The sequence below is a fragment of the Balaenoptera borealis genome (genome assembly GCF_965194805.1).
Source record: "Balaenoptera borealis genome assembly, chromosome: 16".
Lineage (NCBI taxonomy): Eukaryota > Metazoa > Chordata > Mammalia > Artiodactyla > Balaenopteridae > Balaenoptera > Balaenoptera borealis.
Genome location: NC_138872.1, coordinates 38,086,028 through 38,100,973, shown reverse-complemented (window position 1 = coordinate 38,100,973; position 14,946 = coordinate 38,086,028). Strand labels below are relative to the sequence as shown.

General features: G+C 52.7%; 1 protein-coding gene across 4 annotated transcripts in view; it reads left to right on the top strand.

The window, feature by feature from the left end:
* Positions 1–14,946, top strand: part of JAG1 (jagged canonical Notch ligand 1) — a 35,420-nt gene that overhangs the window by 17,895 nt on the left and 2,579 nt on the right. Inside the window, exons 6-25 of one of the 4 annotated variants that reach the window (XM_082358989.1) lie at positions 3,066–3,196; positions 3,431–3,550; positions 3,987–4,100; positions 5,481–5,594; positions 6,178–6,291; positions 6,704–6,750; positions 7,085–7,258; positions 7,661–7,811; positions 8,629–8,793; positions 9,272–9,385; positions 9,894–10,007; positions 10,091–10,204; positions 10,344–10,460; positions 10,948–10,975; positions 11,437–11,522; positions 12,645–12,758; positions 13,409–13,518; positions 13,603–13,836; positions 14,048–14,179; positions 14,369–14,519. In XM_082358989.1, coding sequence (XP_082215115.1) covers positions 3,066–3,196; positions 3,431–3,550; positions 3,987–4,100; positions 5,481–5,594; positions 6,178–6,291; positions 6,704–6,750; positions 7,085–7,258; positions 7,661–7,811; positions 8,629–8,793; positions 9,272–9,385; positions 9,894–10,007; positions 10,091–10,204; positions 10,344–10,460; positions 10,948–10,975; positions 11,437–11,522; positions 12,645–12,758; positions 13,409–13,518; positions 13,603–13,836; positions 14,048–14,179; positions 14,369–14,519 — 2,444 coding nt within the window. The remainder of the gene's footprint in view (positions 1–3,065; positions 3,197–3,430; positions 3,551–3,986; positions 4,101–5,480; positions 5,595–6,177; positions 6,292–6,703; positions 6,751–7,084; positions 7,259–7,660; positions 7,812–8,628; positions 8,794–9,271; positions 9,386–9,893; positions 10,008–10,090; positions 10,205–10,343; positions 10,461–10,947; positions 10,976–11,436; positions 11,523–12,644; positions 12,759–13,408; positions 13,519–13,602; positions 13,837–14,047; positions 14,180–14,368; positions 14,520–14,946) is intronic. The other 3 variants (XM_082358990.1, XM_082358992.1, XM_082358991.1) reach the window with 3 other exon arrangements.

The window sequence follows — 14,946 nt, the reverse complement described above, 5'->3', positions numbered from 1 at the left end:
AATCTGAAGGATTAGCAGATTTAATGTGACACTCAATGGTTCCTTTGGGCCTGTCATGTTTTCCCCCAAAGCTACCCCAGTTTGAGCCCGGGGAAGCTTACGAATCCTTAGCCTAAACCAGTGCATCTCAAACTGACGTTACCTGGGGCTCTTGTGATGACGCAGATCCTGATTCCATAGCTTGGGGTGGGCTCAAGTCTCTGCATTTCTAACAGGCCCCCAGCGGTGCTGCTGTTGCTGGGGGGACTGCACTTTGGGATTCACTGCCCCCAAACCTCAGTACTCAGAGTGTCATTCCCCGAGTTAACCAGGGATGTGTGGAAATGCAGGTTGCTGGGTGCCGCCCCCCACCCACGGAACCCCAGTCCCTAGGTTGGGCCCAGAAATCTGCATTTCGACAGGCTGAGCACAGCCACAGGATTTTGCCGCTCCGAAAATCCTGAAGACTGCCATGGTCCTCTGTACCTTTGTGCACCCGCCGCCGCAGCTCCCCTTCCATGCAGCGGGGAGCTCTGAGCTCTGGGGCTTGAAGCTGAAGTGGGAATCAGGGCAGCTGGAAGTAAAACAAAACCAGGCTGGCCTGAAATTGTCTCTTCCTGCACTTCAGAAAGATAAGTTTACTTTCTGGAAGACTGAAGGGCTTCGCCTGCGAACCCCCATCGCTGGTGGCAGCCGACTGTGGTGTTTAACAGCGTTACTGTCGAGCTTGGGGGCAGGCTCTTCTTTGTGAAGGTTGTTCCGGAGAGTCAGATCAGCCGTGCTCTCAGGGACTCTGCTGCGCCCGCTTCGTGCTCAGCTCAGATGAATATCAGCCGAGGGTGACCGCGATTTCTGCTCCTGTCATCAGAATAAACACACTGCTGCCTGGGGAGGGCCCTCCCAGCCAGAACAGCAGGCTTTGTTTCCAGAATTTAGGCCTTTCTCTTTCGAAGTCTCCCTCCCACTCCCTGCCTGGACTCGCAGGCCCTTATTTACTTAAGGTGTGACTTTCCCACACATCATTTGCATGGTCTCCCAGGCCATCCCCTTCTCCTTCCCTTGAAAGAAAAATCAAAACAGAACCTTCGCGCCAAGGAAGTTCTGGTTGCGTCCTGCTCCAGAAACAGCTGATGGCAAGTTACCTGTCAGTTGTCCTTTGGATCATGTATTACAGAGGTGTGTTTTGTCTCATTTTTTCCCCCACATGAGAAAGCTTTACTGCTTCTCTTGCTCCCAGGTCGACCTGGAATCCCTTTTTCTGGATTCACAGTCTTGCTTTATTGCGAGCCTGCCAATAATATCAGACTCAATAATGAATCATCCTATGAGGAAAGTCACTTCAATTTCTCATGAGAACCTTAATCATGTATTATTAAACTGGGATAACCTTGTTGGCTGCCTCTTTTAGGGTCAGTATTTTTATTTGTTTTCTTTTGAAGTCATCCAGGGCCTCTTGTGGTTCCTTTCTTGTGCTTGGGTATCCAGCTCTCACTAATTAAGAGCTGAGGCGGGTCCTCAGCTGTCTCTTATTCCTTTTATTAAGCAAATTGAAGAGGTGTAGTGATCCTTCATCTGGAAGGGAATGAGGGAAAGAGTAAGAATAATGCTATTTCCCAATCAGTTCCTTCTTAATATCTACCTTTCAAACTAAGAATATCAGTCTTTTACCAAAGGCATCTCCGTGACCTCCCACTAACTTTTGAGTGTCCACTTTTTAAAAAATTTCTATCAGAGGATTTACTTTGTTCTTATTTTACTCCTTTAATAGTCCCTTGTCATTTAGACCTGAGTTTCGTTTCAGATAAACCAGAATCCTCTGTCTGATTTTTAAACCACACAGCCTGGTGGCTCTTTGTATTGGGGCGTGGATGGCTTGCTTTTAGAAGTTAGGAAGTGGTGAGTCAGAATTCTCAGGGGCTGAGTTGACTCTCGGCCGTGGATGATTAGCGATTAGCTGGATCCCTGTAATTTTCCCATGACAAGGATTTTTAGCCCACCTCCAGCTCTCTGGACGCAGAAAGCCTTTCCTTCTTTGCGGGGGAGGCGATTCTGACCATGGCTTTCCCGGGTCCCCGTCATGGAAATATTTGCTGGTCGCTGTTTCTGGCTCACCCCACCTTCACTCCACTGTGGGCTGCCCGTCCCCCCCAGCCCCGAGACCAGCTCCTGTTTGCTAGAGCTTGATTTCTGAGAAGGCAGTTAGAGTTTCAGAGGGCTTGAAACTTGAGGGGAGAGTAGCTGAGCCCCTGCCCCAGGTGAAGGTGTATGTTTGTGTTTTTGTTTGGGGATCAAAGGCACCATTTGGCCTCCAAAGAGTCCGATTAATGAGGCGCTTATAAAGGAAACTCGACTCCCTTCCCCAATAGGAGATAAACCAAGTTGACTTTGTGTGTGTGTGTGTGCAAAGTGAGAAATAACTATAAAATAAATTAGCCTAAGTAGCCACGAGGGGGGGGTCATAAATCATGTACGGAAATGGTTCCAAGTGCTGTTGCTTTCCTCATCCTCCCTGCAGAAATGGGTCCAGAGATCCTACCCCATCTCTCCAAGGAAGGGTGCCCCCTCTCCCTCCTTGTCTGATTTCAGGGAGCCTCCTTGGGAGGCAGTTTCCTGCCGCACTTGGTGTCTTGGTGCATTTTTGTGTGCTGGGGTCGTGACTTGCTGCTGAGACACAGCCCAGCCAAGCTGCTGTGTAAAACTTGCCCAAAGGGCTGCGTCTGCAGATGCTTTCGCATGGCTATTGTTGTCACTGCAGGGAGAGCCCTTTCCTTCCCCCCAGGGGTTGATTTATTCCAAGCCCCCGCCCTGGGCTCATGGGGGAGCCTGAGAAGAGAGAGGGGCTTTGTGGAGGGCAGCCCCGCGCTGGCCTCTCCCCAAACAGCCCCCCTTTTGTTGGGAGTCGCCTGGGAGGGGACCTCAGTCCAACTGGGAAAATGTTTGCTTAGAGGGAACCCCTGGACAGACCTTGACAGTCTACCATCCTGTCGCCAGAAACAGCAAGCCTGGGCTTTGCATCCTTGTGTTTTTCTGGCTCCGATCTCCTGCAAGTTCTAAAGGGTAAAGCAGGGTTTGCTGTGTGTCCCCAGGTGCCAGTATGGCTGGCAGGGCCTGTACTGTGACAAGTGCATCCCACACCCAGGGTGCGTCCACGGCACCTGTAACGAGCCCTGGCAGTGCCTCTGTGAGACTAACTGGGGTGGTCAGCTCTGTGACAAAGGTATGTCTGGGGAGAGCCTGGGCAGACCTGGAGGTCGGGGGTGGGGTGTCGGTGATTTGGTTTGTACTTTCATTTATTTTTATTTGCAGGGGCTTTTATTCTAAATCTGTTTGAATTTGCCTTTAACCCTGTGAATCTGGGTCTGTTTCCCTCAGTTTTAGTTTTTTAAGAGGAATGGGTCTAGGAACACAGTCTTTCTGGTCTTTGAGTGACTTCTTTGGGGTCTTTTTGCAGATCTCAACTACTGCGGGACCCACCAGCCGTGTCTCAATGGGGGAACTTGTAGCAACACGGGGCCTGACAAATATCAGTGTTCATGCCCCGAGGGGTATTCAGGACCCAACTGTGAAATTGGTAAGTGGTCCAGGCGCAGTGAGATCCCGTTGTCTAATTTTTCTGTATACTCAGCTTAAATACACTTAGGGACTCGTAAAAAGGTGAAAATATCCTCCAACGTTAAGACCTGTCCTCCCAGCAGTTCCGTGGGTCTTTGAAACCTCTGGCCAGTTGCTCAGGTGGTTTGGGAGCTGCTGATTGCATCGGGGGTGGCGTGTGCGGGGCAGTGACCCAGCTCCCAGGTCAGAAGCTCCGAGAAATGGGGAGGGAGAGCTTAGCAAGAAAGATGACTTCCTTTCCGCCCCAGGCACAGCGGGGTTACGTCCCACACCTGTTTTGATTTCTTGAAACGAGCTCGAGCTAGTGGCCCAGGAGTGGGATTTGGTTGCCCAGGAGAGTGTTAGGTAGCCTCTCGGTGGGCACCCCTTGCTGACTGCCGTGCTGGTGTCCGCAGCGGAACACGCCTGCCTCTCTGATCCCTGCCACAACAGAGGCAGCTGCAAGGAGACCTCCCTGGGGTTTGAGTGTGAGTGTTCTCCGGGCTGGACCGGCCCCACGTGCTCCACAAGTAAGTCTGCGTTTTGGCCTGTGTCCTTTCTTGGCGGGGGGCGGGGGGTATTGTGTCAAGATACAGGGTTGTGGGTCCCACGTCGGTCTCAGTGATGGGTCTGTTTCGGTGGGAGGGGGTCTGGTGGGGAGTCTGGCCTGAGCTTCCGGCCTCTGCCCTTGGAAGTCTCCTGGCACCCCCATCCTAAGGCACCCCACTAAGCACATGCATCTCCGACTGGAAGAAACTCGCTCGTGGGGTAGCTGCGTCCTTTTCCCTGGACTTGTGCCTCCTCTGAACTGAATCATGGTTATTCTCCTCGAAGTTGTACAGAGGATGCCTGCGGGGGAGGTCGTCACTACTGAATTTCATGGTGGGGACAAATTTTGAAAGAGGGACCAGGGCTACAGAGTGACAGTGGCTGCGGGACTTGGCCGCACACCGGGACTACCCCAGTGCTTCCCAGTACAGGTCTCTGGGTCCTATGGTTTCCCTTTGGAATGGGGGAGTTCGTACCTTCCACAGGCTCCTGGGGACTTCCCTGGTGGTGCAACAGTTAGGACTCCGAGCTTCCAGTGCAGGGGACACAGGTTCGATCCCTGGTCGGGGAACTAGGATCCCACGTGCCATGCAGTGCAGCAAAAACAAAAAACAAAACACACACAAGCTCCTGGATTTCAGAGGTGCAGCCAGGCCCGAGGTCCACAGTCATCAACCCCCTGAGAACAGCATGCGACACGGTTAAGGAGCTGGGTTCCGGGGTTGGATCACCTGGGCTGGCACCATGGCCCCGTCACCCGTCACCACTTGTGGGACTGTGGTCACTGCCAACCTGTGCCCTGTTTAAATGGGAGAGTAGCAATTCCCATCTCCTAGAGGTGTGAAGGCTCGGTGAGCAGGTTCAGGAGGAGAGCCTGGCACCTCCTACACGGGCAGGAGATGAATCGCTAAGAGACCTCTGGAGTCTAGTGCAGAAGGGGGAGGTTGGGTACCCCGGGCATGTGATTTTGGGAAAAGTCTGTGAGTAAATAAGAATATGATTTTTTTTTTTTCACCAGCGAAGAAGTTATTTTTCCTTACCTCTCCTTAGTTACCTCTGCTCCGTGATGAAACTGTTCTTTAAAAATAAAGGGTAGGCAGAGAGAGATGTCCTGAGTTGCCGAGGGCTGATGCTCCGGGGATCCAGCTGGCTCTCCCGCCTGCTCAGGTTGCGGATTAAATGAACTGGGCCAGTGGGGGATTTAAAGCTAAAATCAGGCCTTATCGTCATCGTAGCAGTCACTTGCAGCAGGTGTCTGGCTCTTAAGTGAAGGCCCCTCATGTGAGGGGTGGTATTAAATTATCTAATTGTCAAATGGATTGAGATTAAATTGCCAACCCTCTCCTCTTTTTGTCGAACAGACATTGATGACTGTTCTCCAAATAACTGTTCCCACGGGGGCACCTGCCAGGACTTGGTTAACGGATTTAAGTGCGTGTGCCCGCCCCAGTGGACAGGCAAAACGTGCCAGTTAGGTAAGAGAATTCCTGCACCGGGGCTGGCTTGATCTGAGCGATTAAGGGAGATGTGCATGTGGCCAGCGGTGCGAGTTTGCATGCCATCGTACCAAGAAGTCATTTATTATCTAGGGTCCAGCCAGCGGGCCTGGGAGAAATAACTCGCATGCAAATGGCCTGGCTCTTTGAGGCCCTGTGGGAAAGTCGTGGGATTCCTTGAACCATGTCAATCGTCTGTCCGAGTAGTGTTCAGCTGGGTTCCAAACGGGGATGATCTCATGAGGAATGAGCTGTCTGCATTCTTTTTTGCCGCTATTAAATCCCAGCAACTAGGCTGCGCTGGGTTTTGCACAGAAGTGCCTAGTGGCTTTCTGCTGTCCTGTCGGGGGCTAGTTGTTAACAGCAGCTGGAACGTTATCAATCAGCATTCCTTATTGGAGCATGGCTAGGGGAAAGGGTTCAGATGTTCAAAGTAGTATCTCTTATTTAGCTAGCTTATTAAAATGTCTCGTTTCAGACAAACTATTGGTATGGTGTTTTTTTTGAGGGGGGAGGTGGGGTAGGACCCCATTTCTCACTGTTCATCCTCTCTGTTTTTCAGATGCAAATGAATGCGAGGCCAAACCTTGTGTAAATGCCAAATCCTGTAAGAATCTGATTGCCAGCTACTACTGTGATTGCCTCCCGGGCTGGATGGGTCAGAATTGTGACATAAGTGAGTGAGACTGTTTCAATTTTGATTTTCATGAAACTGGGGTGTTGAAGGCGTTTGCCAGCCATACTCAGGCTCCAGGTCTAAGACTTGAGTAGTGGAAGGAAATCCTTATAGAGGGAATGTTTTTGGAGAGGGAGTGATGGGCACAGAAATGAAAACATACACGTTATCAGGTTCATTAGCTGGTAAAACGGCCGTACTCTGATAAGGGTGGCTAAAACAATGATGTGAAGTTTCAGTACCTCAGTCTGGAAGAACTAGGGAGTGTTCCCACCAATAACCTTATTTCACGGGAAGCACACAAGAAATCTGATTGGAGGTTTTTATCTGTCCTGAGCAGAGAAGGCTTTTCAGTTAAGCCCAATTTCAATGTAAATTGCCCCTCCAATACAGTGACTTGTTTATTTTTTAGATATTAATGACTGCCTCGGCCAATGTCAGAATGACGCCTCCTGTCGGGTATGTAAATCTTCGCTTATATCAAAACCTTAGAGATAGACAACAAGCCTTAAGATTTATGTGACCCTGGGAAAACTCTGTCCCTGGGAGATTTAAAAATGCAGGTGAAAAGTGCGTCTCTGGAAGTTTCACTCAGGCTCTTGTTACCCCAGCCTCCCGGGAGTCATCTTGAAGGCATGCACATAGAAATTCCTCTCTCACATTTGGAGAGGTTTGGCATCTCTTGCAGTGAATCAGCTGAACCGCAGCAGTCACGCTGAACCACTGAAGCCCTGTGTTTGTGGAGCACCTAGAAAAAAAGCATGTGTTTCTCCCCCCCTTCTCCTCCCTCCAGGATTTGGTTAATGGTTATCGCTGTATCTGTCCACCTGGCTATGCAGGCGATCACTGTGAGACAGACATCGATGAGTGTGCCAGCAACCCCTGTCTCAACGGGGGTCACTGTCAGAACGAAATCAACAGATTCCAGTGTCTGTGTCCCACTGGTTTCTCTGGAAACCTCTGTCAGGTGAGCCGGGCTAGAGCGTCCGATGGCCAAGTTTTCACAAGCAGTCTCCTCCCCCTCCCTTCCCATTCCCTGACACTGTCTGGACCCTCCTATTGACTAGGGATCTCTGCTAGACACATGCCGTGGAAGGAGGGTGATGAGTGATTTTCTTCCCGGTGTCCGGTAGCCTGTCGATTTCTCTTTGTCCGTTTCATCCCAGACCCAGCACTCTCTCTCCTTCTGCCCTGTTGTCTCAAATGCGTACCTGGACAGTCGCTAGGACACAACTGTAAATCATGCTGGGTGTTCTCCTAACAGAAGCAGACGGAAGGGTCAAATTCCAGTGGCCGCTGCCCCAGAGGAGTCATAATCACGCCTTTGTTTCACTTTGTGTCCCCCCTCCCCTGCCCCTGGTCCTCGCAGCTGGACATCGATTATTGCGAGCCCAACCCCTGCCAGAACGGTGCCCAGTGCTACAACCGTGCCAGCGACTATTTCTGCAAGTGTCCCGAGGACTATGAAGGCAAGAACTGCTCCCACCTTAAAGACCACTGCCGCACCACCCCCTGTGAAGGTACCTCCCTCCCCGCCAGGGTTCTGGCTTGTCTTCAAGGCTGCTCTCCTCTGCCCGTTCGTCACTGCCCCGTGACACTCGGAGGGAAGCCAGAACACGTGGAAACAACCTATTCAGGCCCACCAGTCGGGGGGACCATACCTGCAAGTAGCCCGGGGCAGAGAAGGGAATTCATTTAGCATCCCCGTTCTGGGGGACGCTCATGTGCAAGGCCGAGATAGATTCCTCAGGGCACCTCTGCCAGTACAACTTTCTGCCTCGGTGATATCTGCACGGTGATATCTGCACCGTCAGGTACAGTAGCCTCGGGACACGTGTGGCCCGGAGCGTTTAGTGTGTGACCAGGGCAACTAGAAGCCCTGATTTACTTACTTTTCATTCACTTAAATTTAAACGGCCGCCTGTGGCTGCTGTGTGAGGTGGCTCAGGCTTCCAGGTTCTGAAAGTCTGTCCTGCGGCCGTAAGTGCCCTTACGTCGAGGGAAAGGCTGTTCCTCCTCCTTAGCCAGCTTCCAGCAAATTCGGTAGACGTATCAGTAGACGGAGGATGAACAGGGCCCGCAGACACGTGGGCTCCTTGGCTCCATGGGGAGAAAACGCCTAAAAAAAAAAAAATCTCTCTGCCTGGGGTCTCGGCTTTGCCTGTCCCAGCGTGACACGGCACGTTGCCAGTCTTGGCCCCCGAGGTGCTGGCTTCTTACCCTCGTTAGCCGACGGGTGCCTGGCTCCAGGAGAGCAGGCGTGGCACGGGTCCTGGGCTCAGGAACACCGGGTCTTCGGGTCCCTGGCGGGGATCTGACCCCAAGTCTGTCTCGCAGTGATTGACAGCTGCACGGTGGCCATGGCCTCCAATGACACGCCTGAAGGGGTGCGCTATATTTCCTCCAATGTCTGCGGTCCCCACGGGAAGTGCAAGAGTCAGTCTGGAGGCAAATTCACCTGTGACTGTAACAAAGGCTTCACTGGAACGTACTGCCATGAAAGTAAGACCCCGCATCCTCGGGGAATGGGCCGAGGTCCCCCCAACCCTGCCCCGGCCCAGCTGGGGGGGCATCTGGAATCATTTCAGGAGAGACCAGTTCAGGTTTACCATCTACAATCTAAGACTGAGGTCATGTTTAACTTATGAGATCACTGACGCCTCTCAAGTCTTCAGCACGTTTATTTTAGAATGTTCTGGAACCTTACTAGATGGGGTGGTCCTCTTTCCCTAGGAGTTTCCTCCCCACTCTCACCAAGTAGCTTAGTGCAAGGACATTAAATAAAAGGGACGGGGTGCTCTTGGAGGCCCCTGCTTGATAAAACTGCCTGCCGGATTCAGAAACAGTCCTGACGGAGTTAAATGTTGAGGTGCCCGGTGTATTTTCTCAGGAGGGGCAGGGAAACCCATAGAACAGTGCTTGGCGGTGGCATTACTTTTCCTTCACTTACCTGTGTTTCTGTTTGTTTTTCCTTTCACAGATATTAACGACTGTGAGAGCAACCCCTGTAAAAATGGTGGCACTTGCATCGATGGTGTCAACTCCTACAAGTGTATCTGCAGTGGTGGCTGGGAGGGCGCCTACTGTGAGACCAGTGAGTCAGGGGTCCTTTGGGGACAGACAGCTCTGGGGGGTGTGGGCAGGACAGAATCCACATGGGAAGCCATTCTTCTTCGTGGAAATATCTGGGAGTAAGACCCCGACAATTCCTGTCCTGGGACGGCATGGCCTGTTTTTTTTTGGGGGGGGCCTATTTGCATGTGTTGATGCTGATGCCAGCCAGCAGGAAGGAACTTCTGCGGAGGAGCTTATAGAATTAGACCCTGTAATTAGGATGATAGATATCCCCGCTTGCAGGAAAAGCGATCATCTTTCTGTTTGGGTTGTCGTTTCTGCCCATCTTGACTTTAACTTCCGTGGCCTGTCGGGGGCTCCTTTATTCCTGGGAAAGGGTGACCGTGTTTAAGTCCCCAGGTGGCTCTGCTGGTTTTGAACTGGGCGTGGAAAGCAGGGGATAAGGGTGGAGAGATGCAGTTCTCAGGCGTCGTGGGGCGTGGATGGGCCTGGGAGCGTCTTCAGCCGGGCGTCTCCTCTGATTGCAGATATTAACGACTGCAGCCAGAACCCCTGCCACAACGGGGGCTCGTGTCGTGACCTGGTCAACGACTTTTACTGCGACTGTAAAAACGGGTGGAAAGGCAAGACCTGCCACTCACGTAAGTGGTGGCCGGCCGGGATCCTGCCCTGTCTTCCGTGAGCAGGGCCGGCCAGGGGCTCACGCCGGGATCTTCTCCTCCAGGTGACAGCCAGTGTGACGAGGCTACGTGCAACAATGGTGGCACCTGCTATGACGAGGGGGACGCTTTCAAGTGCATGTGTCCCGGAGGCTGGGAAGGAACGACCTGTAACATAGGTACCTTTCTGCCCTCCCTGGGCTTCGCAGGGGCCGTGGGCCTGTGAGCCTATGCCTGTTTCCCGGGACCTGGTTTCCGCCCCTCCAGACTGTTGCTGGATCCTCAGGGAGGGTGGTCCTGTCTGCTCTTATCTCGTAGCCCGAAACAGTAGCTGCCTGCCTAACCCCTGCCACAATGGGGGCACCTGTGTGGTCAACGGCGAGTCCTTCACGTGTGTCTGCAAAGAAGGCTGGGAGGGGCCCATCTGTACGCAGAGTGAGTGTTTCCCCCCCGCTTGCCACCTTGAACTCTCTGAGGGCTGCAGGAGTCCATCCTGACACCCCCAGGGACTGGCAATGGAAACCAGAAGCAGAGCTGTTTGATGTCTGCTTCTGCATCACCTGGGTCTGTTCTAATGACTTGATGGGATGCAGCCCTGACCTGGGCATGAGAAAGTCGCCGAGGAGATAAGTGGAGACAGATGGCGTCGTGGTTCCCAGCTCCGGTCTGACCAGCAGCCTGTCTCCATCCATTCTCACACCCCCTGCCCACCCCACCCAGGGCCTCTTCCTGTGTACATGTGTCCCACGGCGAATGGGACCAAGTGTGGTGTGGGCCTGGTTCCAATTGAGCAGAGGTCTTAAGCTCCTTCTGCCGGTGTTAACGACAGCTTTATCATCTGGGTATCGTGGGAAATCACTGGTGTTTTTACTTAGGGCTAAGAAGGCCTCACTGTTAAGTTGTCTTTTTTTTTACTTTGCAGATACCAATGACTGCAGTCCTCATCCCTGGTAAGCATGGCCACATTTTAAGCCGGCACTTGTTGGCTGTGACATGTGTGGGCATCTCCTGGGGGTCTTGTTTGAAGTGCAGGTTCAGATGCGGGAGGTCTGGGGGCTGCGGCACATTCCTCCTCTCCGACAAGCTCCCAGGCAACACCGATCTTGCTGGTCCGTGGACCACACTTTAATTAGTCAGGTTGTGTCCTCATTTAGAGCAGTGATTCTCAACCTTGGCTGCACACGAGAATCACCCGGGGAGCGTTTATAAGTTCCAGTGCCTGGGCTGCAACCGAGACCTGTGATATTAGACACTCTGGGGGTGGGACCCAGACATCAGTGTTTTTAAAGCTCCCAGGCAGTGGTGTGTGTGAGCAGGGGTGAGAGCCGCCGATCGTAACTGGCACAGCTACCTTTGAACTGGCAGGGGGAGTGGTGGACTGGTGGTGACCGAGGGGTCTTTGCTTTCATAGCTACAACAGTGGCACGTGCGTGGATGGAGAGAACTGGTACCGCTGTGAGTGCGCCCCTGGCTTCGCTGGGCCTGACTGCAGGATAAGTAAGGACCACCTCCGACTGGGTCTCCCCACTCCAAACCCTCAGCCTGAGAGTTTTCATCTTTAAAATAATTATGGCCATGGTTCTAAGTAGCCTTGACAAGTAACCTCCTGCCTCCAGCTGGGATTAAGATGGCCCTGGCTGGACTCTCCCTCCCAGGTACCTGCCGGGCCCTCTCTGGGGGACACAGCCCTCCTTGCTCTAGGGGAGAGAGCGTCAGACACAGAATTTGGTGATTAATCTACTCTGAGGTCCTAAGGAAAGAGTGTGCCTGTCCCCGTGACTAACATGAAATTATGGGCAAGCGGACGTTGCCACAGCCATGCCGGTGGGGGACAGAGCTAAGGCCACAGAAGGGACTGGGGCTGCGGTTTCCAGGGCTTGATCAGGCCCCGGTGAAATGACTAAACAAAATGGAGGCAGGCAATGCAGTTTTTCAGGAAGTTCACAGTTTATTCTTTATTTTGAGTCTTTTCCCTACTTTTTTTACATGCCCTTTCTTTTGCCAAAAAAGGTGATAGATTAGTTGTACTTCTTTGTGTTCTTGTCCCTAAAGCATTTAAAGTTTTACTGGTCCTTGAGGTCCCCAAGTCTGGGACTTCAAGAACTACTAGATGGGGGAACTGTGTATCTGTTTCATGTTTCTGAATCGGGAGTCAGCAAATTATGGCCTGGGGGCCAAAATAAAGTTTGATTGACACATAGCCACACCCTTGTTGATGTACCGTCTAGGGCTGCTTTCATGCTGCAACAGAGTTGGGCAGTCGTGACAGAGACTACATGGCCTGCAAAGCCGAAACTACTTACTAGCTGACCCTTTTCAAGATCTTTGCCGGCCCTTGTTCTAAATTGTACTGTCAAAGAAAAAGGAACCTCAGTTAAAAATTGCTGCTTCCCCATATGATTCTCAGCTGTTAGAAATCAGGCTAGCGGTGGTCCTTGTGGGGCAGTGACTGGAGACTTTGGGAGTACTGATGATCTGTTTATTTGGGTGCTGGTCATGTGATGAAAATGCATTAAGCTTATACTTAGAAAGCTTATCTGTGTACGTTTTTTCAGTAAAAACTTAGAAAAACATTGCTGCCTCCCACTGGGGCCTAAGCTCGAACTCCATTTTTCCTAGACATCAACGAATGCCAGTCTTCACCTTGTGCCTTCGGGGCGACCTGTGTGGATGAGATCAATGGGTACCGGTGTGTCTGCCCCCCAGGGCACAGTGGTGCTAAATGCCAGGAAGGTACGTGGGCCGGGCCCAGCTGCCCGTGTGTCCTGCGGGCTGAGCAGGCACTGCAGTCACTGTTTTGACTGTTCGTGAGTGGACAGTATGCTCAGGGAGAGAACACGGAGGGGACATCCACTTGGGACCACGGGGACGGGGAAACCTGAGGGGGGGGGGGTCCCATGAAAACAGGGTAGCTGTTGGTTTTAGCCAGCTGTTGCCACAGCTATGCTGTGTGACAACCATCCCCGATCTCCGTGCGTACAACAAGTATTGGTGTTGCTCGTGGGCACAAAGGGCAGAAGCAGAGCGATGGATGCCTCGGCTTGGGTGCCCAGGTCTGTGTGCCACCCCATCCTCCTTGGACCAGCACTGTATCCAGGGCATGTCCTTTTCCTGGCAAACGGCAGACTCTCAAGGGGCCAAGCTCACCCGGGAGAGACTCTGCTCACGTCGCATCCCAACGCACTGCGCTGACCAAAGCCGGTCACGTGGCAGGTGCAAAGGCCACTGGGGAAGGAGGGACGCTTGCCCATCGTGGGAGCAACTGTGTTGTCACAGGGCAAGGGGCAACAGGTGTCATCACTTCCCGACGGGCAGGGAGTGAAGAATCAGGAGAACCGTCTCCAGAAAAGGCAACTCCTCCCACTCACGAGTCTCCACCTCAGTTTCAGGGAGATCTTGCATCACCGTGGGGAGCGTGATACCTGATGGGGCCAAGTGGGACGATGACTGCAACACCTGCCAGTGCCTGGACGGGAGGATCGCCTGCTCGAAGGTAGGCGTGGCCCCAGCCGCCGGCGTTCTGGTTCTGGAACTGCCAACGAGCGTCTCCTGAGCTCTTCTCTGTCTGTCTCTGCAGGTGTGGTGTGGCCCCCGCCCTTGCTCGCTGCACAAAGGGCACAGCGAGTGCCCCAGCGGGCAGAGCTGCATCCCCATCCTGGACGCCCAGTGCTTCGTGCGCCCCTGCACTGGTGTGGGTGAGTGCCGGTCCTCCAGCCTCCAGCCCGTGAAGACCAAGTGTGCCTCCGACCCCTACTACCAGGACAACTGTGCCAACATCACGTTCACCTTCAACAAGGAGATGATGTCGCCGGTACGGAACACCTTGCTGGCTTTGGAGAGGTGGGGTGTGTCTGCCTGCCCTAAAGCAGGGGCAAGTCGAGCTCGGATCTCCTCCCCCTTAGCCTAGATTCTTGTCTTACACCAGAGCTCAGCTTCTGAATATAGCTTCACTTTCAAGCAAACAGCAGCCTTTTTTCCTTCTGCTCTTTTACATGTGTGTGGATTTAAAAATCTCGTTCTAGGGTCTCACCACAGAGCACATTTGCAGCGAGTTGCGGAATTTGAATATTTTGAAGAATGTTTCTGCTGAATATTCAATCTACATAGCTTGCGAGCCTTCCCCTTCTGCAAACAATGAAATACACGTGGCCATTGTGAGTATGAGACCCATGCACGCTTAGTTGTTTGATTGCGAAGTAGCTCAGAAACTTCACTTAGCCAGTGTCCAGGTGAGCAGATATATTGAAGGAGAGCTTGACATACACGTGTGGTCAAATAATTTTGAATAAAGGTGACTGTAGAGTGTCCCTGACCCTCTGGTCTGATGAGTCTTCCTTTTCCAGTCTGCTGAAGACATCCGGGATGATGGAAACCCAATCAAGGAAATCACCGACAAAATTATAGATCTTGTTAGTAAACGAGAAGGGAACAGCTCACTGATCGCCGCCGTTGCAGAAGTGAGAGTTCAGAGGCGTCCTCTGAAGAACAGAACAGGTAGGTGGTGGGGGCGGTGGTCCCTTTCTGTGAGGACCGTCCGTCCATCTCATCAATAAGACCAATACAACTGGCGTCCAGTAAAACCGCCAGGGTGGGGAGTTACTTGACGGTTCCCTACTCAAGGATCCCCCATGTTTAACTGAGAAAACAGAGGCCGGCTGACGTGACCAAGGTCACATGGCAAAGGGCAGAGGCGGCCCTGACTTGTTCCCCTGCCTGCAAGCTGTGCTCCGGCAGGCGGGCGCCCTTCCAGGCACACATTGTCTCTGGGTCCTGGGAAGAGCATGGCTGTGCCTTGAGCGCGTGTCTGTGCGGAGCCTGTCCTGTGCTCCAGTATCAGGGGACAGCCCGTCCTAAGCACTGAGACACGGGTTTGATAGATGGCTCGATGGCCCTGCAGGATGTCCAGGGTCCCCCGTGGATG